Source organism: Galleria mellonella, unplaced genomic scaffold (genome assembly GCF_026898425.1).
Source record: "Galleria mellonella isolate WM207_F2 unplaced genomic scaffold, CSIRO_AGI_GalMel_v1 utg74, whole genome shotgun sequence".
Classification (NCBI taxonomy): Eukaryota; Metazoa; Arthropoda; class Insecta; order Lepidoptera; family Pyralidae; genus Galleria; species Galleria mellonella.
The window spans coordinates 3,323,312-3,350,924 of NW_026442147.1; the positions used below are offsets into that span (position 1 = coordinate 3,323,312).

General features: G+C 33.7%; 1 protein-coding gene across 4 annotated transcripts in view; it reads left to right on the top strand.

Moving 5' to 3' along the window:
- The first annotated feature begins 104 nt into the window (after positions 1 to 104).
- Positions 105 to 27,613, top strand: part of LOC113516190 (polypeptide N-acetylgalactosaminyltransferase 5) — a 36,501-nt gene continuing 8,992 nt past the window's right edge. The window contains exons 1-11 of one of the 4 annotated variants that reach the window (XM_052900998.1): positions 105 to 233; positions 601 to 826; positions 2,819 to 3,029; positions 4,376 to 4,505; positions 7,008 to 7,174; positions 9,786 to 9,950; positions 19,749 to 19,902; positions 21,064 to 21,241; positions 22,965 to 23,145; positions 26,090 to 26,229; positions 27,240 to 27,338. In XM_052900998.1, coding sequence (XP_052756958.1) covers positions 674 to 826; positions 2,819 to 3,029; positions 4,376 to 4,505; positions 7,008 to 7,174; positions 9,786 to 9,950; positions 19,749 to 19,902; positions 21,064 to 21,241; positions 22,965 to 23,145; positions 26,090 to 26,229; positions 27,240 to 27,338 — 1,578 coding nt within the window. In that variant the 5' untranslated portion in view covers positions 105 to 233; positions 601 to 673. Of the gene's footprint in view, positions 431 to 600; positions 827 to 2,818; positions 3,030 to 4,375; positions 4,506 to 7,007; positions 7,175 to 9,785; positions 9,951 to 19,748; positions 19,903 to 21,063; positions 21,242 to 22,964; positions 23,146 to 24,958; positions 25,140 to 26,089; positions 26,230 to 27,239; positions 27,339 to 27,613 lie in introns of all 4 variants that reach the window. The other 3 variants (XM_052900999.1, XM_052901000.1, XM_052901001.1) reach the window with 3 other exon arrangements.

The following is a 27,613-nucleotide window of genomic DNA, read 5'->3' on the forward strand; positions in this document are numbered from 1 at the left end:
TATTATTTTTAATGGACCGCTTTCTTTCTCTGTGTGGACCGCGTATACCGCGTGTGAAGTTTCTTTATATTTGACATAAATGGTTTGACGTAGCTAGATATGAGTTTTCAACATTTGACATTTGACGAATTGGCGATTGTCGAATCGAAATCGAACGAATATTGACGGTACCACAGTTCGACAAACTACCGACGGACTGAGCGATCCGATCGCTATCGCTATTTGTGCTTATGGTCTGTACCTGTATTTGTATATGTACACGTTTGAATCAAACTCAATCTAAATACTACAATATCTCTAAACCTTTCTATTACAATAATTAGACCATTGTAAAGTAAGTGTTTTAAAACAACGCAAATCTTTGTGCTGTTACAATTTTGTGCAGTAATATTTTGTGCAATATCTTTAGAGATCCGGAAACCTACTTACGGTGAATTGTGTACAGAATAATTATTTTTGTTTGTCAGTCACTATAGAAACTATAATAATTTATTTTTAACGACGCATTAGTTGACTATGGCAGTGATACGTGTTACAGTAAAAATATAATTTGTGGTTTTATGCGTTTGTTACTGTTGTTAAAAAAGTTGCATGTTGCAGGTCGTTGTCAACGACGACTATCGGCGTTCGTATTGACATGTGGCAGTGAAATATAGTAGTACTCTAGTTAAAAATGTTTCGAAGTAAGATAAGAATACACACATGCCGAATAATATTACTTACATCTCTGGTATGGCTACTGGTTGATGTTGCATTGCTGGCGATGTATTCGGACTGCTTTGGCGACGGATGCAATAAGAAAACGTCTAGTGAATATGTAGATAGGGTGAGCTTAATTAATGATTAATTATTTTATATAGAATTGAATTAGTTTCTAAATATCCACCAGGTGCATGTAAGTCTAGTTTTTATCTATTATATTATTATTTTGTATATTGCCTTGAGATATTATTCACTTTATTCAAGGTCTATAACATATATGAAATTTAATGAAAGTTATCTTTTTAAATTGATTTTATATAAGAATGATTAATACACAATTATAGCTTACTGGTCCCCTGGTTTCAAGATGTCTCTTTTCTCCTGAATCAAAAGTTGCAGATTTATTATTAACAAAAAAATAATAAATTTCCAATAAAGCTATTACACAATTGTTATAAGCTGTGCTAATTTATTTAAGTAATAAATAAATATTTGTTCATGAAAAGCACAACCACATGTGACTGTTTACTATTGCAATTTTAAGTATTTAGTGTAGTACCTTCTATATAGTGATAAACACAAGTTTATTTGTTTATAATCAATAACTTTAAACACTTTAACACTACAGTGTAAGTACTGTATATATTACACATAAAATGCATTTTTGTGTGTAGCAGTATTTATTAAGAGTAACAAGGAATAGTTTGATTTTTCAATTTAAACCATTTTTTTAGATTTGTATTTTATATTTATAAACAAAACACTAAGCTTTTTTTTTAATTTTCATGAATAAATATTGCTTCTTGCATATTAATTGGTCTTAATAATATTTATAGACTATTAAAATCTTAAAATATAACAAATAAGTCACTAAAATATTCTAATTGAGTAGTTCCATAGCATGAAATACAACATAAAATATATTACAATTTGGTTATGATTAGAAATTATATCACTACATAATTACTAGCAGTATTTACAAGTCTAAGCAGATAAAATAGTCTGAGTAGTAAATTGTGACAGTATTTTAACAGCATACATGCACCTCTGAAGTACTCAATTGCTACTGTACAAATAATCAATAGTAATAATACATATTTAAGAATATTAACTTTATATTGAAATTTATAATCTTATTTGTTTATGTATATTTTATTAATCAATAAAACATGGCACCTGAGATGAGTTTGGTGCTATTACAATTATTTACCAATCTTTAAAAAGTGCAGAGATAGTATGTACCTAGGTACATTACAAAACAACAGTATTTATTGATATTTTTTTCTTTTTTAACCTGTGCAACTTATACTTTTACTATTTAAAAGAAGTAATTTTTAAAGAGATATCTTCCCTGACATCAATTACCTTTATCTTACAGAAAAGTGCAGCCAAATAGTACTGTTTTAATAGCACTGTGTTTATTGTAACTTCACTTGTGCTCTCAGTATACATTGATAATATGTAAAAATGAAATCTGCCAGACTAAAGTAATGAATTCACCAGGAAGCAAGCATAATAGTTTTCGGGGGGGGGGGGGGGCGCATGGAGGTCAAACAGACCAGGAGAGTAGATTACTAGCAATGGGGCCATTAATCCCCATTATTAACAATCCTTACCCATTAGTAAAAGAATGTTTTTGTTACCCTTATGTTTTTTTGCAGTATGTCTAGTAGAATATTCCAAATTATATAGGAAATGGGATTTACTAATAAGCTATCAAAATTAAATTAAGAAAGTCAAATGAACTTTGCTACCATGTATGCATGTAACATTTTAGTATTAAGTTAATCTTTTGAACCAATGGTACACTAAAATATTTTATTGTGGTAAATAGAATCAATCTTTATGGGCTTATTATGTGAACATAATTTGTACTTGCATCCATGAACTGGGAAGGACAGCTCTTTGTATTAACTTGTATTCCATGTGCAGATGTTCCATAATCTGATTTTCATCATCCATATTAGATGTTTTCAAATACAATTTGCCACATTTAGTGGTTGGTTGGTTGGTTCATTGCACTGCTGATGAGCCATTTACATATGGTGTTAGCTAAAATTGTCTCTATATTAACAACAAAATTACATTTTAACACACATCTAAACTTTTCTAACAGAGTATAGGTGAGTATGGTGGTAAAAAAGCAGCTATTGCAGCAGCAATACAGCATCAAATAAATGATGATGACACAAATCTCGAAGAGAATGAAGTACAACAAGAAGTTGGGGATGATGGATTGGTATTGGCTCCATATTCAAAGTCCAGATTGGCTAGGTGGGTGCCTGTTCCTCCAGTTAGACCAAAATCTGAAGCCCCTGGAGAAATGGGTATGTTGTAATATTTATTTTTTTTAATCCCCATTAAAATACTTATTTAAATATGTAACAATAGATTTAGGTTTGCATATAATAAGGCTTAACATTGCTTGTGTTTATAATAAATTGTAAAAGCAAAAAGATATTCGTATTTCTATATCTCCAACATATGCAAGTTAAATTACTCCTTTAATTATTCTTTTTCTCAATAAAAAAGGAAAAAAGATTTAGTCAATTATAAAATTCCAAAAACTACTCAACTCACGAAGTTGAAATTTGGTCCGTAAATTTTTATGGTGTATTGACTATAGATCAGGGTTCTTGGATATAAACAATGTAATTATATACCTAATGTACAAAATAAAATAAGTACATAAAATTCTCCATTATGCCTGGATTCTATTACTGTACTTTCATAGAAACTATTATCTATAAATACACCAGACCAGACAGAGATCAATGCAAGTTATAATGCTATTACTAATAATAATAGATCATCCTGCTACAATGTAAATTCATGTCGATATAGAATACGAGCGGAATCGTGAACAGCCGTGTTATAAGAGTCTACATACTTTCAATTATTATCTAGGATTCTAGGCTACTTTCGATGGCATATTTACTTTTTTGAATGATGGGCAATTTATACGCTTGCGAGCTTCACAATGGTAGATCCTTATCAGAGACTAGGTTACTATTGTATCTAGTTGCTATTCTAGCTATTTTGTATAGATAAAGAAATAAAATAATAGTCATTTAAGTAGGTCTACTATTTTTAAGTGGTAAAATGTATACTTACTTAAGTTTCTAAGTATGCTAATAAAACTGGATCTTGTCCTTTTCTTCAGGGCTAAATTAATTATAGACATAATATGGTATACCTACCCTTCTCCTTACCTTCTTTTGATTGTTACGTCGTCGATACTTGCACAAAATTTGTTTTTGAATTATTTAGTGACTGTACAAACTTTGTGTAGTTTGATAGTAAATAACGGTGTAATATGTCTAGTAGTATTTTTTATGTGCTTGATTAATTCATTAAAGGTTTTAAGAGCATAAGTGACAAGGAACTTAATTAGTATAATTTTGTTCAAAACCATTACGAATACACGAAATGTAATACACAAGTCATATGACATTTATAAATCCAAATATAATATTCTTTTAAATTACGTCTATAGATTTTTTTTTAAAACGTTTGGTTTTCTAATGAACTTAAAATTACGCCTGTTCTGATTGCATTAAACAGTCAAATGATTAAATGTAATGGTCACAAGAAAATAAATGCATAGTCATGAAGAAAACTGGTAGATCTTTTTAGAAATCTCAAATTTTCAACTGTATAATAATTGTTTTAGGCAAAGCAGTAAACATACCAATTGAACAAGAGAAACTAATGTTGGACAAATTTCAAGAGAACCAGTTCAACTTGCTGGCCAGTGACATGATATCTCTCAATAGATCTCTCACTGATGTGAGATTTGAAAAGTAAGTGTAAACTGATATACTTAGTTATTTGTTGTCTTTTTTTTTGTAGCGGTGCTCGTATTTTGGCACGTGCTACACATAATCAAACGAAACCTTATGTCTATGTTTTAAAGTTTAATTTTAGTAAGGGCTTTATGAAGCACCGCGTAAGCATCGGCTACGTCGTGTCCATCTGTCAAGTTGCGTCGTATTTTGTTGTAATTATTTTATAAATAGCTTACAATAATAATACCTACTTCAAAATGGATATACATCACATATTATTATTTATAATACTGTATTGCATGCTATTCCAGCATAATAAAGTTTTAAAATACCTACTCTATTTTTAGCAAAGGGATTTATTGCCTTCTATGGGCATCACAGTGCATTTTGTGATATCCAGGGTAATGTTCTTGTATACATATGACGGTTACTATTTTCCGTTAGGTTGGCCGTCAGCATGTTTGCCATTTTAAGTATCCAAAAAACTTGCACAACAGCGTGGGCCGTAGGGAATAGATAAATACAGTTGTTTACACGCACAAACAAATATTATATTAATAGCATGTGTAATCAAGACATTTTGTTCATAGACAAAATATTTTTCTTTTATGTTTGAACAAATAAAGATGAAATACTTGAGAAGCCTGGGTCGTATTTCTATTATATTTTAATATATTTGAGGTACCTTAATAATGAAATCCTCTTAGTAACAGTTGAAGAGTAACGATACAGTCCATAAGCAAACTTTAATAAAACTAGCTTTTTCTTTTTACTTTATGTTAGCGTGACCGAGATATATTTACTATTCAGGATACAATGTGGTCTTATGTCCTTCTCCATCTCATATAGTACGTCTATACTAAATTTCAAAGTGGTTAGTTAAGCCATTACGACGCCGAGAAAGTAACAAACAAATAAACTCGCTTTCACATTTATTATATTAGTAAGGATACGCTTATATGGTATTAAATTAAGAGGTCGTGGGCATAACTAGTCTGCTAATATAAATTGTAGATTGGTAATTCTAGCTTGATTAACTAATTGGCCTTAGACTCCAAATGCATAATTGTGTAGGCGACATTGATATGCAATTGGCCGGTGCAGTAGTTAAAACAGTTTTGATAAGAAGATGTCATATTATTAATAAATTTTTCATTTTATACATTATATGCCAATCTATGTGACACGCAAAGTGCATAATGCATTAGAAAGTGCAATTATTATATTATTTCTAGATATTAGTTACACTATGCTTCGTAAGAAACAATTTTATTCAAATTATAGCATTTCATGGTCGCGCGTTCGTATTTGTGCACCATGTTATTACATTTTTATTGTGATCGAAGAGAGGAGTAGTCAAACATGAAATTATTAACATAACCTATTAATAGAGCTGCTAGTCGGCTTTAATGAGTATGACACAATTATTTTTTATTTAATGATACTCAATGAATGTATAAAATGTCGTGACTAAATTCTATTACTACGACTATTCTAAACTAAAAGTATCTTGCGTTACGAGGTGAAGGCTGTGATTGTAGTAGTATGTTTTTAGTATTTAATGAAAAGGACAAACAATGTAACGGTATACCGATGGAAATTTATAACTGTAGCCAAAGAATATAAACAACAACTAGAATGACATGGAATGTATCCGTACATACGACCCAAGTGTCTTTTTATGCGATAAATATGAAATGGTAATTCCGCCTGCACTATTGATATCCGATGGTGGGGTTGTGTCAGTGAGGGTTGATAACTGAGGATGAAGTCAGATCAGTTGGCCCATTGAACGAATTTATCAGGAACCCACGATATTTTCAAAATGGTACCGTGTAGAGGTCGACTTCATAGGGTGCATTGCTAGCAATAGTGCCATTCGACCCTATTACTGATAACCTCTTTCCCCCAACTCTAAATGTGTAGTCACGTCACTCATAAGACCTAAGAGTTTATGCCTCATATCAGAGATTCTCTATCTTTGCTCTATTTTATTGTTCAGACCTGTAAACGACAACGCATATATTACTGAAATAGGGCCTTACGGCATTAGGCATCTGCCTAATTTATTTTCTGTCTTATATCCATAATAATAGCTATCTTTTCTTTTGATGACGTAATTAGGAATGATTAAACCATATAAGCACACTAATATAGTGCTATCGCATTTTGTTCAAAAGCTTTTCAATCATTTTTAATATAACCTATAGGAAATTACAAGCCAAGTTAGTAACCGTGCATTTTTTATTAATTTTTATATGTACGTAATATCTGTTAATGTAAATCTTATTCGTTATAGTTTTATGCGGCATTAAACTCGCATGTTATTTGTACAAATTGTAGTGTGTAAAAAGAATAAAATAAATACATAATAAATTGTTATTTACTACAATCAATCGGTTGATATAAGCGTGGAAAATCGTTTACGATTCACGTGTTGCATTACTTTTATGTTGTAAAAATATATATATCGATAACGGGAAATTGGCGTACGTTATAATCGGAGCAATATTTCAGGTGTAAGGACAAACAGTATCCGGAACTATTACCAACGACCAGTGTGGTTATAGTGTTCCACAATGAGGCGTGGACGACGCTTATTCGTACTATATGGAGCACAATCAACCGTTCGCCGCGACCGTTGCTCAAAGAAATCATCTTAGTCGATGACGCAAGTGAAAAAGGTAAGTGTTTATTTATATACTTGTTTTAACCCGCGGCCACGTCTGCATGTGTCAGGATGTATTCATTGGTCGAGATAAAAAATTAACTAATTCCTTCTTCATCCCAAATATTATTTATTAAATATATAAATCTTCATGATGATTGCTTGAATCGTTAAGGTGCTAAGAGGTTAGTAATAAACAAGTAAACAAACTTACTTTCACATTTGTTAAAATCAACGTCGGTCGTGTTTATTTTAATAAGTACCATAAATGTATACATTATACTTGGAAAAGTTGTTTTCCCATTACATTTAAAAGACATTTACCAGAGGGAGACTTTGTACAAAAGTCAATTGCTTGGGTACCTCTGTCCCATTCGTGTTTCAACCATGAAGCAGTTGTGTTTGCATGGCTGTGTTTCGGTTTAAAGGGTGGGATATGGCGTGAAATTACTGGGTACATAGGAATAACACCTGAGTCCTCAGGAATGGCAACGCATGGGGGGTATCATGGGCGAAACAGTATACTCTGTTATGTCCATGGTATTGCTCATGTCTATCAGGTGGATTGTCAGCTTGTTTGCCATTCTAAGTTGTATAAAAAATAAACATTACATGGTCCCATTGTTGGGCATGGGGTGTCTTTTCATGAGCTCTGTTCAGAATTATTGCTCGATATTCTCCATATTGGACAACTATTTATTTACGACATTGATGAGACAGCATGGTATAGGTTTTTATATCGGGCTTTCCTATATTATTTTTGTGGTCAATGGTGATCTTTAATGCAATCGTTAACTATCCACTGCTGAACATAGCCTCCGTCATAAGGGGGTTTTCCCGTAGTTGCCACCCTTGGCAGGGGGATTAGCAACCGCAGTATAGCTTTTGGTGGTGTTTTAAGAGCGACGCTGCTGCCCATTCCTCCACCACAAGCTCCCATAGTCGTCTCTTTTGGGAAAGGATGGGGTGGCGTAATCTATGCCGGGATCTAAACGGCGGTAGTAACCTATTATGACCTTGGAAAGGAGTGTAGTCTGTTTCAAATGAACTTAATGATCAGGTGACTAAATTTTGTAGAAATTAACATAGAATCTAATAACTCTAATAAAATCCTCAGTAATATTATGAATGTGAAAGTGAGTTTATTGAATTGTTACCTTATAGCTTATTATTATTTAACCAATCACTCTGCAATTTGGTATATTCGTACTGTATGGGATAAAGAAGGATATAGGCTCCTTTTTATCCCGAGTAGTAAACTTATCCCGCTTACGAGGACGAAGTTGCGGGTAAAAGATTGAAAAATCGAAACGTTGGGCATCTGCAAACTGTCTTATGGTGGGGAGGGGGGAAGGATTGTTAGTAATGCGGACTACCAGTCCCGTTGCCAGCAATATACCCTGTCGGGTCGACCTCCCCGCGATCCCCCCTGGAAACCATCGTGCTGAGTTCCAAGTGTTTTCATCACAATGAGTTAACTGACCTGTCTTTTCATCTTCACCTATCATCACTAACTGGTGCCTCGCCAGTGTATACTGTTAGTGCGGGCGGTGTTGCCATTCTATTATCATCTACTAAAAAAACTATCTTATGGTTGGGTTAATTATTAGTTTACATATTCATAAGTTTTATTCTAATGACATATTCTTAGATCGTTATTAATTCATCACAGGGAGATGCATAGGTTTGTATTAGACATAGGAAATACACTGTATCAAACCTAAATAATGGGATAAAAAGTAATGTTGTATCATGAACATAATAATGTCGATTTTAAACTTTTACGTTTGTTTATCCATATTTAAATAAACTATTGGGACTTAACGTAAACGTAAACGTCGACACTAAAGAGACAGGTATGTAGGTACTATTTACCTTAAAAATTTTTCATCGCACTAAGTCCCGATAGTGTATTTAAGTAAAACAATGTCGGTCTAAATTGGAAATTTGTACTTTTATTTATTTATTTTGTGATACATTTTACACTTTGTACGTACAAGTTTATTTAAATAGTTTTTTTTTTAAGTTTTACAGTTTTTCATACTTTCTCATTACTTTGCATGATATTTGCCGAATTATTAAAATGGCAAATTCGTATCCAGTACAAAAACGAACAGTGCCCGTTCTATGTTGATCATGATCTGAATTAATAATTCATCAGAAAGCTACTCGTTGCGTGTCATACGGAGTGTGCTGTACTGTGCGTTTCCACAGTAGAGTGAACAAAATTGTTCTAAACGCGATAGATTAATTGACCATATTACTCAGTATAAATGATATAATGTAGGTCACATTGATATTTATATGAATTAATTAAAATTTGAATGACTGCATGTTTTTGAATATTTTTTTCTTCTATTTGCATTAATAGTGTTGTATGTAAAAAAAAAGTTTATTAAGTCAAAGGAAATTATAATGTGCTTGGCGAAATCTGGCCATGCCACGTTAGAGATTATAACCGTGAGCATATTTATTTAGTTATTATTTTTGTTGTACAATTTTTAACTAATCTATAAATCTATTTACATTTTTTGTTTTTAGACTAGCTTTTATTGATATCATAATTAACTGTACTTAGTAAAGATATAATGTTAATTAGTATGAAGCTAATTGGTTGTTACTTTTAGAACATCTTGGGAAGAAGTTGGAAGACTACATAAAGACCCTGCCAGTTTCCACCAGGCTATTCCGAACGGAAACTCGCTCTGGTCTTATCCGGGCACGATTGCTAGGTGCCAAGCACGTGAAAGGCGATGTTATTACGTTCCTTGACGCGCATTGTGAATGCACAGGTAAGGTTTTAATACACTTATTTATTACTTACTTATTATAATACTAGTTACCTGCCTAGGCTTTGCGCGGATTATTTAAAATAAAATATAGCCTGTATACTTGCCTATAATGTAGCTTTTCCATAGGTGAAAGAATTTTTAAAATCAAATCAAATTAAATATCAAATGTTTTCTTTTTGTATTATTAGTTAACATTATTTCTATTTGCTAGACTAATATTATTTTTATTTAAGTAAAAATCTATTGAGGGTTTTAGAATTTCCTAATAATATTTAACCAACTTCAAAACAGGAAGCGGGTCTTGGACTATATTTTTTGTGTATCTGTAATATTTTTGCCAATTATGAACTAATTTTGATTATTTATTTGTGACACTGAAAAAGTTATGAGTTCAACTTAGACCGAAAATGTCGTGTGTTCGAATTTAGCACATCCCAAACATTTTGTAAGGCAACTTAAATTTTCGATTAATTTTTCGGTGCGGAAAACACTGATAAATAACCAAATTAATCCGAAAGATGGCGGTAAACTCGACAACTGCCACTTATCTAAATATGTTCAGCAAAATCATTCACCACAACGGTAATTGTCGACAAATGCATCTGACCATCCCTTTAGGAATTATAGTCATGAGCATATTTTTTAATAGTATATATATATATATGTCGGAAGATGGCCATAGCTAAGCTCCGTTTCCTCCGACTCAGACATGGTTAACAAAAACTAATCTACCGTGGGCGTGTACTAATAATAATCAATAATTAGAGCAATTACAAAATCACACTTTATTTTTAAACTACAATCATTTTCATTAATGTAAGACATAAAAACTAATAAAATAATATCAAATAGAATAGAACTAAATTAAAATAATATTAGCTAAGACTCGAGACACAACGATCCGTTAAAGTCGCGCGATGTCCGACAGACGAATGTGGCCCCACTTCCTTTCATTATCGCTCCAACGTTTTGTCAGCGCTCCCCTCCATTTCTTGCGCTTGTGTCTCGAGTCAATAGAATGTCTTTTATTCTATTTTGCGCCGACACGGCCTTCCTGACACACGCACGTCCTCGGGCGTTATTAATCTGTAAACAGAAGTATGTGATTATTATGCCCTACTAAAATGGCATTACTAAGAGACTGCGTGAAGCAAAATCTTAGTATCAATAATTGACTATTAGCTATATACTCAACAAAATCTTTGTAACCAAATAACATCAACCACAACTGGAATCATGTTACTGCTCCGTTACCGCTCCGCTCCACCGTCTGGGGACCAACACCCATATAGAGTGTGGCAGGCCAGAGGTTTGCAGCCAGTTAACGCGAACAGATAACACTACCACCACGACATAGCTCCAACAATAGGTGACGTCATATTACTGTACCGTTACAGCTCCGCACGACCATCCGGGGACCAGCACCCATATAGAGTGTGGCAGGCCAGAGGTTTGCAGCCAGTAAACGGGAACAGCTAACGCTGTACTATTACTGCATACCTTTCCCAATAACGTTTCTCTTTAACGTCCCTTGACGTGTCCGGCTAGCCCAAGGAACTACCGTAACATCATCATTCTCTAAATTGTGTACATCTGTTCTTGTTATAACTCTACTTTCAACACCACCACAGTCATCACTATGGTCTCTATCTAATTCCAACTCCACAATATTATTTTGCTGTACGCAACCCCTGTCCTCATCTATGTATCTACTATCAGATTGCTCTGCAATATCATCCGCCGACACGGTTCCTGTTTTGTTATATATTTCGTCGCACATTATCTTAACTACTTCTGTCAATCCTGCTCTGCCTTTGGGTACTTCACGTAAACTTTCATGAGGATATTTGTATGTACGGTTTGAGCCATCAATATTTTGTAATTCGTAACGGTCATTTTCTAACACCTTAACAACCTTATAAGGACCTTTGAATTTACTATCTAATTTAGTTTGGTTTCGCTCGCAACATTTAAGGAACACAAAATCACCTTCAGCAAAAGGTACTACTTGCGCCTTTGTTTTATTAAAACGTTCTGTGTCCGACACTGCTAATCTTTTTATATTATCTACTGCATTTTGCCTCATATCTACTAAATTCGATCTGTTAACCTCACTAACATTTTCATTACTTATTCTAGAAATTCCCAAAGTCTGTTGGTTAATGCCAAACATTAACTCCATTGGAGTATAACCAGTTACTCTACAGCGAGTTGTATTTAGTACTAGTTGAATTTCTCCTAACTCATCTCTCCAGACACTATCTGTGCTATTTTCTATAACTGTCAAAAGGTTTTTAAGAGTTTGCATGACTCTCTCAACTTGACCATTAGCCCTACATGCTCCAGTAGCGATAAGGTGTAACTCTATATTATTATCATGACAAAATGTTTTAAACTCGTTACTTATAAAGCAACGGCCCTGATCAGCTATAATACGTTTAGGGGAACCAAATAATTGTACCGCATAATATAAGGTATCTCTGGCGCTATTAGCATCCAGACACAAAGTATGTTTTAGAAGAATATATTTTGTGAAAGAGTCAATAATGACAAAAACATATTCTTTTCTTTGGCTTTTTCCACTTAGTTTTCCACTGATATCAATATGCAATGTGTGCCAGGGCACACAACCCTTTGGTATTGCATGCAATTGGATTTGTTGCGCACCAGAAGAACTTTTACAAGTTTTGCATACGAGGCAAGCGTCGATAAATTTTTTTACAGCTTTAGCCATGCCAGGAAACCAATATAATTGATAAAGTTTATCAAGGGTTTTATCATAACCTAAATGTTTTAGTTCTAAATGAACGTGACTAATTAACGACGAGGCTAATGACAAGGGTACAACGGGTAACCAACAATCGCGCTTGTTACGTTGAATTTTTCTATAGAGGAGACCTTTTCTAACATCATAAGACTGAGAAATGTCATTGGGAAGATCGCCAGCTCTCCATTTTGCTATAGTATCTATAATATTACTATCGCGTTGTTGTTCTACTGCTAACCAACCTTTTTGCATATCTAATACGTAAATCTGTTTCGATTTTAACGGTAATTTTGTTGAACTATTATCTTTATCTGACAACGGATTTCTTGACAAAAAATCAGCATGAGACATCCGGCGACCTTCACGATATTCAATAACAAAATCATAACTTTGTAAAATAGCCCACCACCTATGCACACGCGGCGTGAGATCACGTTTGTTACTAGACGATTTCAATGCGTTACAGTCTGTACGAACTGTGAAACGTCGCCCGTATAAATAGTGACGAAAATGCTCTACTGCACGGACTACAGCTAACGTCTCAAGTTCATACGAGTGATAACGAGATTCGATGTCCGTTGTACGGCGGCTAAAGTATTCGACGACGTGGGGGGCTTTATCAATACGCTGTATTAGAATCGCTCCATAGCCTTGAGAACTAGCATCTGTATGGAGTTCAGTTTCCCTATCGGGGTCAAATATTGCGAGTACTGGTGCCGATGTCAAAACTTTTACCACACGTTGGTGAACTGCGTCATGTTCTGAGGTCCAATTAATTTCGCCTTTATGTTGGACAAGAGGATAGAGGGGACCCATAGTGACTGAGAAATTTGGTATAAATTGCCTAAAATAAGATGCTAAACCAATAAATTGCCGAACCTGAGATACAGTACGTGGAGCGGGTATATTAACAAGTGCGTGAACTTTATTGGGATTGGGTCTTATTTCCCCAGATTTAATGACATAACCTAGGTATGTAATTTCTGTCTTCAGAAAACTACATTTTTTCATATTGAGGGAAAATCCAGCTTTGCTAAGTGCATTTAAGACAAAATTTAAGCGCTCAAGGCCCTGTTCAATAGATGTAGATGGTATTAAGACATCATCGATATAGACTTGAGCATAATCACAGTCTTTAAGAGCTTTATTAATAGATCTTTGAAAAACTGATGGTGCATTTTTGAGACCAAACGGCATGGCAGTATATTCAAACTGGCCGTCGGGTGTAACAAAAGCAGTTCGCTCTATAGACGATGGCTCTAAAGGGATACAGTGAAATCCTGAAGTCATGTCAAGTGACGTGAAATATTTAGCTCCATGAAGTCAATCAATTTGGTCACTTATGCGCGGAAGGGGGTAATTATCGGACCGTGTGTTAGAGTTAAGCTCCCTATAATCAACTACCATTCGATCGCTACCATCCTTTTTTTAACTAGCAATATAGGGCTCGCAAAAGGTGAAGAACTTTCACGGATTACACCTGCATTCAAAAGCTCAGATACTTTATCGCTTACAATTTGTCTCTCAGAGGCTGATAACCGATACGGATGCCTTTGGACAATTTTGTTAGGATCAATTAGATCAATATGCATAACACCAGTATTTACACGCCTAGTTGGCGTTCCTTCAATAAATGAATCGGAATATTTATTAAGAAGAATGAGTAATGATTCTTTGTCATCATCTACTAAATCTGTATTTAGTTGTTGGCCAACAGAACTAAATTTCTCACAAAATTTATTATGTTTTACTCTAAATAAAGAAACACCATTATCGTTAATTTCTATTCGAAAGCCCTTTTCAATAATATCTCGTCCTAGCAGTATTGGTTCTACTAGAAATGTGTCATTTACAACGTAAAATATTATCTCAACTGACAAGCCTTGAATGATAGCAGTACAAAGTAATTGTTCGGTACATTTTATATCCGCATTACCGATGCCAATAAGTATCACAGTTTCGTGAATTCGTGTTCCCTCAATATGCCGAGCGAAACTTTCCTTGATTAGAGAACATTCTGAACCCGAGTCAAATAGAAAATGATAACACATGCCTCTAATTTCAAGCTCACCAGTTACCGTACGCTTATTACAAAGTTTGACCTCCTTCTTGGAAACTTCATTGTTCTTTGTGGCTGAGCAGGCAGTGGCGACATGCCCAAGCTTGCCACATGCGTAGCAGGTGACAGGGCGCCTCTCATCGCGAGGTGTAGGTAGTTTCTGCATCTGCGAATTATTACCGCCATTGCGCGGACAATTGAAAATTTTGTGACTTATTTCACCGCAACGATGACAGTTGCCATAAAAAGAAGTTGCTGTGTGAGTGACATTAAAACGAGGACGTTTATTATCATAATTAAAATTAACTTCTTCTCCACGCCCTTTTAAGGAAACATTTCGCAAGATACGAAATAATTGTGGCTTATTTGTTATATTGTGCGAGCATAATTCACGTCTTATATTATGGTCTATATGAGAAAGTACAGATACGACAAACCCCGTTATTGTCTCATCCGATAAATTAGCCTTTGGTATGGATTCAATTAATTGCCATAGACGTAAGGCAGCATCTGCCACCGTTTCCTTATTGGTCATTTGAAACTTTATAATACGATCAAAATAATCTTGCATTAACATAGGTTTAGAAAATTTTGCAAGCAACAAGTCCTTAATATTTTCCCAAGTAATAGAATCTGTTTTCAGTTTTGTTAAACATGCTGCTGCACGACCACGAAGCGCGTGAGTTAAAGCTAATAGCAAATCGGTACCTTTTAAATCCTTGTGTTTAATTATAACCTCGTTAATACTGCACCATCCTTCAATGTCTGAATCAGGGTCATCAGGGTCAAACCTGACGAGATTTGTAGTTGAATGCGGTTGCAATCCACTGGAAACACTTCTTAATACCCGCATAAATACTTCAATGTCGCTCGTGTCGGTAGATCTACATCGTTGTGTCTCGTTTATTCTCCCGGTTTCCTCGTTATCCGGTCCTTCACATCCCACTTCTGATGTCGGAAGATGGCCATAGCTAAGCTCCGTTTCCTCCGACTCAGACATGGTTAACAAAAACTAATCTACCGTGGGCGTGTACTAATAATAATCAATAATTAGAGCAATTACAAAATCACACTTTATTTTTAAACTACAATCATTTTCATTAATGTAAGACATAAAAACTAATAAAATAATATCAAATAGAATAGAACTAAATTAAAATAATATTAGCTAAGACTCGAGACACAACGATCCGTTAAAGTCGCGCGATGTCCGACAGACGAATGTGGCCCCACTTCCTTTCATTATCGCTCCAACGTTTTGTCAGCGCTCCCCTCCATTTCTTGCGCTTGTGTCTCGAGTCAATAGAATGTCTTTTATTCTATTTTGCGCCGACATATATATATATATATATATATATATATATATATATATATATATATATATATATATATATATATATATATATATATATATATATGTATATATATATATATACAGTTCTTACACTATTTTTTATAACAGTATAAATTATATTCGTTTATTAAACATCAAGTATGGTTTTTTTCCAAAGATAAAAATAACTTATTCTACGTAAATTAAAAAATATTTTCTTATACTATAAATGAACGTAGCATTCATAATTTACGTCAGAAAATATTATTGCCGAGTCAATTTAATACTTATTGCACCGATTCCGTACGACTGTGCAATATTTGTGTCTGCAATGAACGCAATTTGCATCTAACTAGTAATCAAAGCTGGTGTGAGCGTATCTCAAACAGTGCATGATTAAACGAAGGTTCCGCTCAGTAAACCTGTTCGATTTGTTACACATAGCATGTTCTTAAATTGAAGAAAGTGCGAATGCGTAGAGTAATTTTTTTTTATGAATGATAATGAAATGGTAACCCCGCTTGCGGTAATATATGCTAGCGGGGCACCAGTGAAGGATGATAGGTGAGAATGGAAAGGCAGGTCAGTTAACCCATCGTGATGAATACACCTGGAATTAAGCACGTAATTTAGGACTCATAGTCGACCTCCACGTGGTCCAGGTGGACCTGACCTTATTTTTTAATTTCGGAGTTTATTGCTAGTAATGGGACTGGTAGTCTGTATTAATAACAATTCCCCCCCCCCCACCCCCCTACGTAGAGTAATTGGTAAAAGTACATCCCAACTGTTTAGCGCCTCGCTCTTGGTATTTTGTGTTCGGTTGTCTCGCGCGCAATACTTAATGTGGGTCAAGGGTCACTACTGTCACTGGTGTTTAATAAGATAACTATACTTGTGTATGATTTATCTTGCTTTCCGTAAGATTGACCTTGAACTGTGTAAAGACATGTCTATATAAATGCATTATTTTCTGGCCGCGTCTTCGTCCGCGTGACCGGAATGTTTTCATTGATTAGAATAGAAAGTAACTTATGTCCTTCTTTATTCCATATAATACGTGTAAAGCAAATGTCATAGTAATTGATTAAGACGCTATTAGGTAACAAACACACTTTCACATAGAATATAAAAAATACTATGCTAGTTTATAAAATTTTGTCCCAAAAAAAAAAAACTAATTTCAATCGTGTTAAAAGGAGTTATTTTGATTTAAAAATTAAACTGCTAAACCTTTTTGAATTTTTTTTTTATAAGACCGATCTGAAAGTATATCAAAAATAAAATATATAAATAAAGGTAACAAACATAAAAAAAATACAACCGAACTAAGAACATCCTCCTTTTTTGAAGCTGGTTGAAGAGTTGTAACATGCGATCTTCGTTATTTCATCATATAATTAGTTTTATTCCCAGAATTAACATTGTATTTTATTAAGGCTTAATAAAATATAAAAACAAATTATAAAATATACTAAAATATACCAAATTAATTTAAATGTATTGCATTACGTTATTTCTTTTGTTTCTATATTACTTTTTATTTAACATTTACACGGAAGATGTTATTTGCTGCCCTATTTCTCCTTCTTTGGGGTTGTTTTAACTTTTCTCAAGTGTCTCCAAATATCATCTTACCAATTTTTATATAAAAAAATGGTTAACACTAACCAAATAGGTTAATTTTACATTAAATTATCGATTATTATTATAGTTTTTTTATTAAAATTTGAATCTATCGAAATATCAAAACGTTTTGGCTTTGTAATTATCATTTGGGCTCAAATGAGTCAATGATGTAAATTTAGTTCTTTTAATTAACGGTGTACTCAGGGTAAGGACGCGTAACACCTTAAGCCTCAAAAACGATAACGCATGAGGGGTAACATGAGCGTTGTAACTATGTCATGGTGCTGTTCCTGTCTATAGGCGACTGTTAAATCACTTGTTTGCTATTATTTAATTCATAAAGAATAGAAACGTTTGTAAGTCGATTATTTTGTTTACCGCAGCGCCAACAGTCCACAGTTATGAGTTCTCCATCTGGGATAACAATTGTGAATATAATTGTATCTATTTAAATGTCAAGATGGTTTTAAGTTCATTGACTTATCAGATGTTGGATCGTATATTGCCCTGCCCTAGATTTTCGCAGGTGTTAAAAAGTCTGAACAAGTCTGATGTAGACATTCAATGTTTATTTTAGTGTAATAACTACCGATTTAACTTACACGCGCTGTCAGGTTTACGCTCGCGTCAAAATCGCTCATGATTAAAGTCCCGGATGGTCCCGAAACTAGTCGACATTTTTCGACTAATATACACGTAAGTTAATCCGGTAATTTAATTTGATTTATTTAAATATAATGTTTACTTACCGATTTTTTTAACAATTCAATGTTTACATTAATGTAAAATTTTTAAACGTACAAAGTGTTCCAAATTTAAATATAAACTAAGAATCATGCACACATCTGAAAGATGAATAATATTTTATTATTTTACTTATTACTTACTTTATTACAATAATATTACTAAACTATTTTTACTTAGTTGTTAAATGTAATTGAATAACAAACATCTAAAGAGCTTTACAAACTTTTATGTTTCAAACAGATAGTCGGGCTATTCCATTCGCTGGTTTTCACATCTTTCGTATCATTACAAAATGGAATCTTTTTGCCCACATACTTCCTACAATCTCGCTTACACAAATAGCAAACGAATCTATCGATAGAATCATTTCGGTTAACGTTCATATGAGACAGCACAAAACTCAGGACATCACCATTTCATTGTAGTAGTATATATTATATGTAGGACCCGTTAACGATAACGATTCTATCCATAGATTCGTTTGCTATTTGTTTTAAGATTAGGTAACAATCGCTAGCTCAGTGTTTATTGTTGATACGGCGATTTTAACATTTGGACTGCACTACCACTTGTTAGTCAGCGATCAACAGGTAGTGGTGTGGTCACAATTTGGACAGATGTTAAAGAAAATAGGATTTATTTTACCAGAGGGAGACTTTGTACAAAAGTCGATTGCTTGGGTACCTCTGTCCCATTCGTGTTTCAACTGTAAATCAGTTGTATTTGCATGGCTGTGTTTCGGTTTGAAGGGTGGGATATGGCGTGAATTTACTGGGTACGGAGGAATAACACTTGAGTCCTCAGGAATAGCAACGCATGGGGGATATCATGGGCGAAACGGTATACTCTGTTATGTCCATGGTACTGTTCATGTCTATAGGCGACGGTTACCACTTTCCATTAAGTGGGCCGTCAGCTTGTTTGCCATTCTAAGTTGTATAAAAAAATATACAGATTATATAAATCCTACTTGTAGCCTACCTCTAAGCCTTTATACTATATACATGTGATTGTATATAGTATAAGATCTTAGAGGGAAGAGAGACATCATTTAATAACGGGGAATAGCGGCCCTGTTACTAATTTGTAATTTTAAAAATAAGTTTGGGGAAAAGTACTTTAGAACCGACCCCACTGTATATCGACTTCACTGATAACGCAGGCGGAATTACCATTCTATTATTGTCTATAAAAATATAACCACATGAAATCTATGTTTATCTATCGACACTATTACGTATTATATAACTAACAATTTTTCAGAGGGATGGCTGGAGCCGCTGTTGGCTCGGATCGTGGAGGACAGAACGACAGTAGTATGTCCGATCATTGACGTTATATCTGACACTACGTTTGAGTACATACAAGCATCTGATATGACATGGGGTGGTTTCAACTGGAAACTCAACTTTAGATGGTGAGTATTTAGAATAATTGCATCCATATCCATTGCATAGTAATAAAGAATTATGTAAGCGGATAGATACGGTTTCTTATTTTATTTATCTACTATTTAAATAGATTACTATTACTTTTTATTGTTTCCTTCAAAAGATTTCAGCAGTAAATTTAACACAAGAAAAAATCAATTTAGTTATAATACTTAATTGTCCCCCGGAAAAAAGATTAGGTACAGTAATTTTGCAGAGGATGTAAAAATGGTAATCTTATCGCTAATCGCTTTCTTCGTATTATAAAAGACAGATATAAAAGAAATAAATATTATCACTTTGTAATATACCTACATATATTTTACGTACATATAGGTAATCTTAAAGCATAAATTTGTATGTAGTGTTACAAGAGTGTAGTTCTTTCAATACAATTAATCGAGTTTGTTTTGTTTGCACACCGCATATTGTACCGATAGTGGACTCGAATACTTGTAGACTAAACTTATAACGAGAATACGATAAGACGGCAGGTTATCGTTGATCTGTGAAAGTACCTAGCTGGAGGCAAATGCTAATTATTGTTAATTTCTCTCTAACTTTTATATATAAATGTATAATAAGGTATAATATAATAATAATAATATAGGGCGTTATATTTTGTTTATAACCAAACAGTGATTTAAATAGATACTAAAATTACATATATTTTCCTTATTATTTTATATATATTTTTTGTTCTAAATTATTTGCAATAGAGAATAGAGGCTACGTTTCGATTTAGAGTTACTATATAAAACTTATGTCGAATAAAAGTTTAACCAATTGAAAAAAAAAATTAGGCATATTACAGATGATATTTTAGTAAAATTAATGGATATCAGTTAAATCTTTATGTAAAACAACCGTGCTGTACATAATCATAGTGTAATGATTAATTTATATGCACAAATGTCATGACTATAAGATGCATGTGATCATACAAAATACCATGTCCACTGTTCAGAAGACGGTTGCCACTTTCGATTAAATGTTTGAGCTGTCATCGACACTATGTTTTACTCATTGTTCAGGCAATGGTTAATACTTTCTCTCTTGGTAGAGCTAACACCGTCAGCTTGTTCACGTATTGTTGATTACCATTTTCTTTATATATATATTATGAAATAAATTCATTGATTTACCAGGTATCGAGTACCAGAACGTGAGATGTCGCGGCGCGGTGGCGACCGCACTGCCCCGCTACGGACTCCCACTATGGCGGGTGGTTTGTTCGCCATCGATCGTGACTACTTCTACAAAATCGGCTCCTACGACGAGGGTATGGACATCTGGGGAGGAGAGAACCTCGAAATGAGTTTCAGGGTATAGCATTTTTGAGTTTAATTTTTATAGCTTAAGAGGCCCCTATGTATGAAAATCTTTGTCGTCGTTTCTTACAAGGTTATTTTGAGTTCTCGATAGTCTGGGTAACTATTAATTTGTGTTAGTAATAATGTAGGCAAATCTTATTTTTTTTTGTATGTGCATATTTCCTCTAAGCAATATCTCTTATATATAGGTATAACTGTTGATACTCATGTCAAGTTCAAAGCAATGTTTTTTACTGTATGTACACAGTTAGCACTAAAATTTTATTCTGTATGTATTCTGTTCATATTTCAAACGTCGGTTTCAGGCTTTATTACATCACTGCTCGAATTCCAGTAAAATTATGGGGAAAGAAAAGTTTTTATTATTAGTGACCGTAAATAAAAAAAAAAAATAGTGTATGTAAAATTACTAATACTCAATTCATTAACAAACCCTGTTATAGCGACTATTATGTAACCTATCAAAAAAATATTTCTCATGTCTATCAGAACAATCTCTGAATTTTTTTCAAAATGTGCCATTTACCCCATTGTAGTCAAATATCCCAATAGAAACGTTTTAATTTCGATCATATTACATATATTTGCAAAATTTAAAATATATTAAATCCTGCCAGTTTCAATATCGACGAAACTGCATTCGATATGATCAATTATTCATTTGTTCCTAGAATAGTCTAGCTTTGAACCAGTTGTACAAATATTGAGATGTATTTCAGTAATATAATCTCGTAACAATTTGTGCAGGTGCAACATGAATAAACGATATGTCTTATTCCACTTAGTGTGCTCATTGTTGGGTTTTTGTTACTTGTTATTTATCATATTGTTATAATACACATTTTGTTTGAATATAGAATGGAAAATGAAATGCATTACTGAGTATTGAATACCTATTATGATTTACTTAAAGTATAAAATTTAAAATTTTCTCACTAATATTATTGTCCATCCAAAATAGATTTTTGGAAACTTTCGCAGTAAGAACAGTTAATACCGGGTAAAGGGTAAATACTCGAGATTTCCTTTTCCTCAAAAAGAATATTAATAGACGTTAGATCGTTGAAGTTTCATTTGTAAGAGATTTTTGGGGTCATTAAATAAAATATGGAGTCGTATATATAATAGTTATGTTTGCAAGCAATTTAAAGTTAGGTTCTGCAGATAAATTCTGAATAAAATTGAATAGAACATATGAATGAAAACATAAATAAACCATTAATTAAACACGATTGTTTCCGAGGAAGGCTTAATAGAAGTTGTCCTGACAGGTTTTGTTCTTAGCCATCAATGTGTTAACACTTTTTTGTCTACATATAGTTATGTAACTGTATCATATTTTGAGGGGACCAATAAAGAGTTTTCATACATACATTCATTGTTGTAAGAGACGACTAGATCAGAAAACCATAAGACATCAATGTAATAGCAGCAACTCGAAATAAAACCTAATTTTGATTAGGTTTTGTCCGCCTGGTCAGGATAATAATAGTTTTGTTTCAGTATAATTGATGAAAATTGTAATCCTGTCGCCATTATTGGTCTACGCTGACGATAGGTGAGGATAAAGTCAGGTTAGGTAGCGAATTCACCAGGAATTCACCACGATGGTTTTCAGCTGTGTGGAGGTCAATTTCACAGAGTAAATTGCTAGCAATGGGGCTGCTAGTGCTCATTGCCAGCAATCCCTTCTTAAATATGTTGGGTGGACGAAGGTGTGGCAGTGCGGCGGTCGCCTGGAGATTATCCCGTGCTCGCATGTGGGCCACGTGTTCCGGGACAAATCTCCGTACTCGTTCCCTGGCGGCGTACAGAACATCGTACTCCACAACGCTGCCAGGGTCGCCGAAGTCTGGATGGACGAGTGGGGCGAGTTCTATTATGCCATGAACCCAGGTTCGACGCTGACCTATAAGGGCCTTGTAGCTAACGTTTTGCCGAGTCAATACCATAAATATTGCAATAATTTTGCATAGATTTCTGTTTACATTATTTTTTTTATTTACACTACATGTAACAGAAAGTGAATAATGACAGGATTTAAAGTGCTTAAATCAAAAACTACTCTTACTTTTTTTTTTATAGCTAAATTTACATTTGATAAATATATATATATATAAAAAAGAATAACTGTTTATAATCAAAAGCAGTTTATAACGTTGTTTATTAATTTATTATTTCTTCCTTGAAGACGATCACTTCCTACATTCTCATCTATTATCGGAAGTGTCGATCAGCGAGCGTTAACATTCTAAATCTTTCGAGTTCGGCAAAATGTCAGCGGTCAAGGTGAAATACAAAGTTTTGTTGTGGCTTGGGAATTTTAACAACTAACGCCGTTATTTGTGGAAGTTGTCATTTTAACATTTAAACCGTTCGTGAGCTTTCGTAACATCGTAAGCAATTGCAGCTGCATATATTTAATTACATTGCATGCTTATATCATATCATTCATTTCGCTTCATTTCATTTTTTTCTCTATATGTATTTTCTTGTCTTTATTCGATTTATTCTTTTTTTTATTTTATTATGAACACTTTCTTATTTTTTAATTATAATTAATACTTTATATTCCTTTGCTATTTCATATGATTGTTTATTCGTTTTATTCTTGTGCTTCTTCTAAATGCAGAAGCAATGATATTATTGGGGTTATTTTATAGAAAGGATTACATAATAAATTGTTTATTGACCACAGCAACTCTTTACGAGTCATAGCGATGATGGCCAATACATGAATATATATATATATATATAATATAAATATATATATATAAAGTGTACATTTAATGAATTACTATTAGAAATGTAAAAAATAATTTGATTATAAGTAAATTATAAAAGTATTTACATTATGTAAATATTGTCGTGATTTATTAGATAATGTTTTATTTTCAACCTTTGTCATCAGTCACTATGACTCTGTCTAAATATCATGGCTTAATAGAATTTTCTATTCCGTGACGTTATTATTTATTATTATAATCATATATGGGTCATTTTATTATTGCAGATAATAATAACTTTTGTGTATATGTTTTTTTTTTAATTAATAATTAGCAACTTAAAAATATTTTATAATAATAATATATTTAAAAGTATATATAATTTAACATGAATTAACTTGTATGGTGATAAGTGTTGTAATTATGTGTGCTTTCTAACCGAGGTGCAATAATGAAACTAGATCGTTAGTTTCATTTTTGTTTCTATAACCAACCATATTCATCAGGGACTTATAAATTCATATTACTTCTATAATAATAATTCATTATTCAAATGTATGTTTAATTATGATTACTAATTAACTTATTAAATTTCCTAAGTATTTCTATATATTTAATGTGATAGAATATATATTCCATAACTTTTTATTTATAATGCCAGTATTCGAAATTTATCTAAAAAAAAAAAACAAAGATTAGCAATGAGATGTTATTAGGCAGGGTGGTACTCCGTGAGTGATGGTAGGTCAGTTTAAAGCTAAGTCAATTAGTACACGACATTGGGAACTGGGATATCGGTGATTATTAGTCCCTTTCCTCGGACTTGATAGAATATATCACCAGTAATCAGTCTGCTAGGTCGGTTACTAACCCCACCCCCTCTCTAAGCCCAATTGGCATATACCACCGGTGAATATGGTTGCGTGGGTTGTGTCGCGGGTTGCGCGGGTGCGCGGGCGTGGGTGACATGTGCCGCTGGGTAGGTGTGGATGTGCGGCGGGCGGCTGGAGATCGCGCCGTGCTCGCACGTGGGCCACGTGTTCCGCAAGACCACCCCGTACACGTTCCCGGGCGGCACGGGCCGCGTCGTCAACCACAACAACGCGCGCCTCGCCGAGGTCTGGCTGGACGACTGGAAGCATTTCTACTACAATATTAATCCAGGTGTTTGTCGTTAGCGGGGTGTTCTGGTGTTGTTCTGACAATTGCATTTTTTTGTTTGTTCCTTACTAGCTTTTACTCGTGACTTTCACAGTCGGAACAAATTACGTAATATTTTGCGATTGCGATATATTGCGATTTATATAATCGCATTATACAATATGCAATAGTTTTTGAATAAGTTTTTAAATAAAATCAATCTAACAGAATAACATCAGAATAGTAATTGGGTAGTAACTGAAACATACGGTTTACAGCGATAAAAAAAAATCACATTTCCACTAATTTTGAAAAGTATTCGATTATAATAATGTGAGTTTATAAAATGTTTAAATCGTAATTTTTCAGTGAAGTTATATGTGGTACTTATTTTAATTAACTCTTTTTAATATTAATAAACATAAGTATCTAAAAGCATGTACATTTTACATTACTTACATAACAATAACAATATTAATCCCGTCATTAACATGTCGTGCATAGTCATTTGTATACATTTTATGCGTACATACAGAACCATGCTTCATACTAACATACAGTAGTTTTAGATTTCAAGTGTGGTAATTTAGATGCTCAATTATGGAATTATATTTTTTATATAACTGTATAAAATGTATAAATATAACTAAATGTTTGGATTTACTTCTATTTGACAACTAAAGATATTTTACAATACAGAAATAATAACTAAATTTATAAAAGTGTTTGTAATAGAACTTAATTGAAATTTAATCAAGTTTCATTCTAAAATCAAAAATGAAATTGAAAAAATCGAAACAATCGATAATTTGATATTTTATTTGTATTGCTATTATCAGCATTCTGTCTTATTGTGGGGTCAATTGATCATTTGTTTAATATTTTCATTAAGTTCTATTTAAAACAAACTATACATTTGTACATTTCAAATATACCTATGTTTGGACATATTTGTACGTAAATTGTGCGTACAGGTGCGCTCAATGTGCCAGTCGGAGACGTTAGTGAGAGGAAGGCTCTGCGCGAGCGACTCAAGTGCAAGAGCTTCCGTTGGTATCTGGAGAACATATACCCAGAGAGTCAGATGCCGCTTGACTATTACTATTTAGGAGAGGTATGTTGTGTGTATATTTAAAACTAACTGTTTGCTAGTTATTTTGTACGCATAGTTTCAGAAGTAGAAAAACCAATGAAGTAGAACACTTCTTGTTGGCGTATCAAAACTAAACATATATTATATATGAAGTTTTTGTTTTTATGGATGATAATGGAATGGTAGCCCTGCTTGCGCTAACGATATACGCTGTCGGGACACCAATGAGAAATAATAGAATGAAAATGCATCGTGATTAGCCCATCGTGATAAATATACCTGGAATTCAGCATGATGGTTTCCAGCGGGGACTACGTGGAGAACGACCTGACAGGGTATATTGCTAGCAATGGGGCAGACAGTCCGCATTACTAACAATCCCTTTACCCTCATATTTTAAGTTAGATCTTCAGAAACACAACTGAAAATTGTATTCAATTTGATATTTCTTTTTTATATTTTGATTACAGATATTGCCAGTTAAAATTTTATTATATCATTAAGAGTATTATCCAACGTATTATTATCAGAGGGGGGAGCCTTTGTACAAAAGTTATTTGCTGGGGCACCTATGTTCCATTCATGTTTCTACTGTGAGGTAGTTGTGTTTGCATGGCTGTGTTTCGGTTTGAAGAGTGGGATATGGCAGTAAATTTACAGGGTATAGTGGAATAACACCTGAGTCCTCAGGAATGGTAACGCACGGGGGGTATCATGGGCGAAACAGTATACTTTGTTATTTCCATGGTATTGTTCATGTCTATAGGCGACTGTTATCACTTTCCATCAGGCGAACCGTCAGCTTTTTAGCCATTGTAAGTTGCATAAAAAAATTTGGCAGGTGGTGAACCTGTCCCGGTTACTGGTTACATAATTGGTAGGTTTATTTCTAAAGAGATCTTTACCTGTCATCCAAGTTACAAAGTATATGAGTTAGTTTGTAATTAGAGAACGACGCAATAAGTTAAATACTTATTTTTGTTTTGTAAAAAATTAAATATCGAATTTAATATTATATAATTAATTTCTAGATCCGCAATGCGGAGACTTCAAATTGTTTGGACACACTGGGCGGTAAGGCCGGCCAACCGCTCGGCATGGGATACTGCCATGGAATGGGCGGCAACCAGGTTTGTGAATATAGTATATTTTTTCAATAAATGATAATGAAATGGTAATCCTATCTACGTTAACGGTATACGCTGGCTGACACCAGTGAGGGATGATAGGTGAGAATGAAAAGGCAGGTCAGTTAGCCCATCGTGGTGAATACACCTGGGATTCAGTATGATGGTTTCCAGGGAAGACTACGTGGAAGTCGATCTGACAATGTATATTGCTAGCAATGGAACTGGTAGTTCGCATTACTAACAATCCCTCCTTACCTACATAGTATGTTTATAAA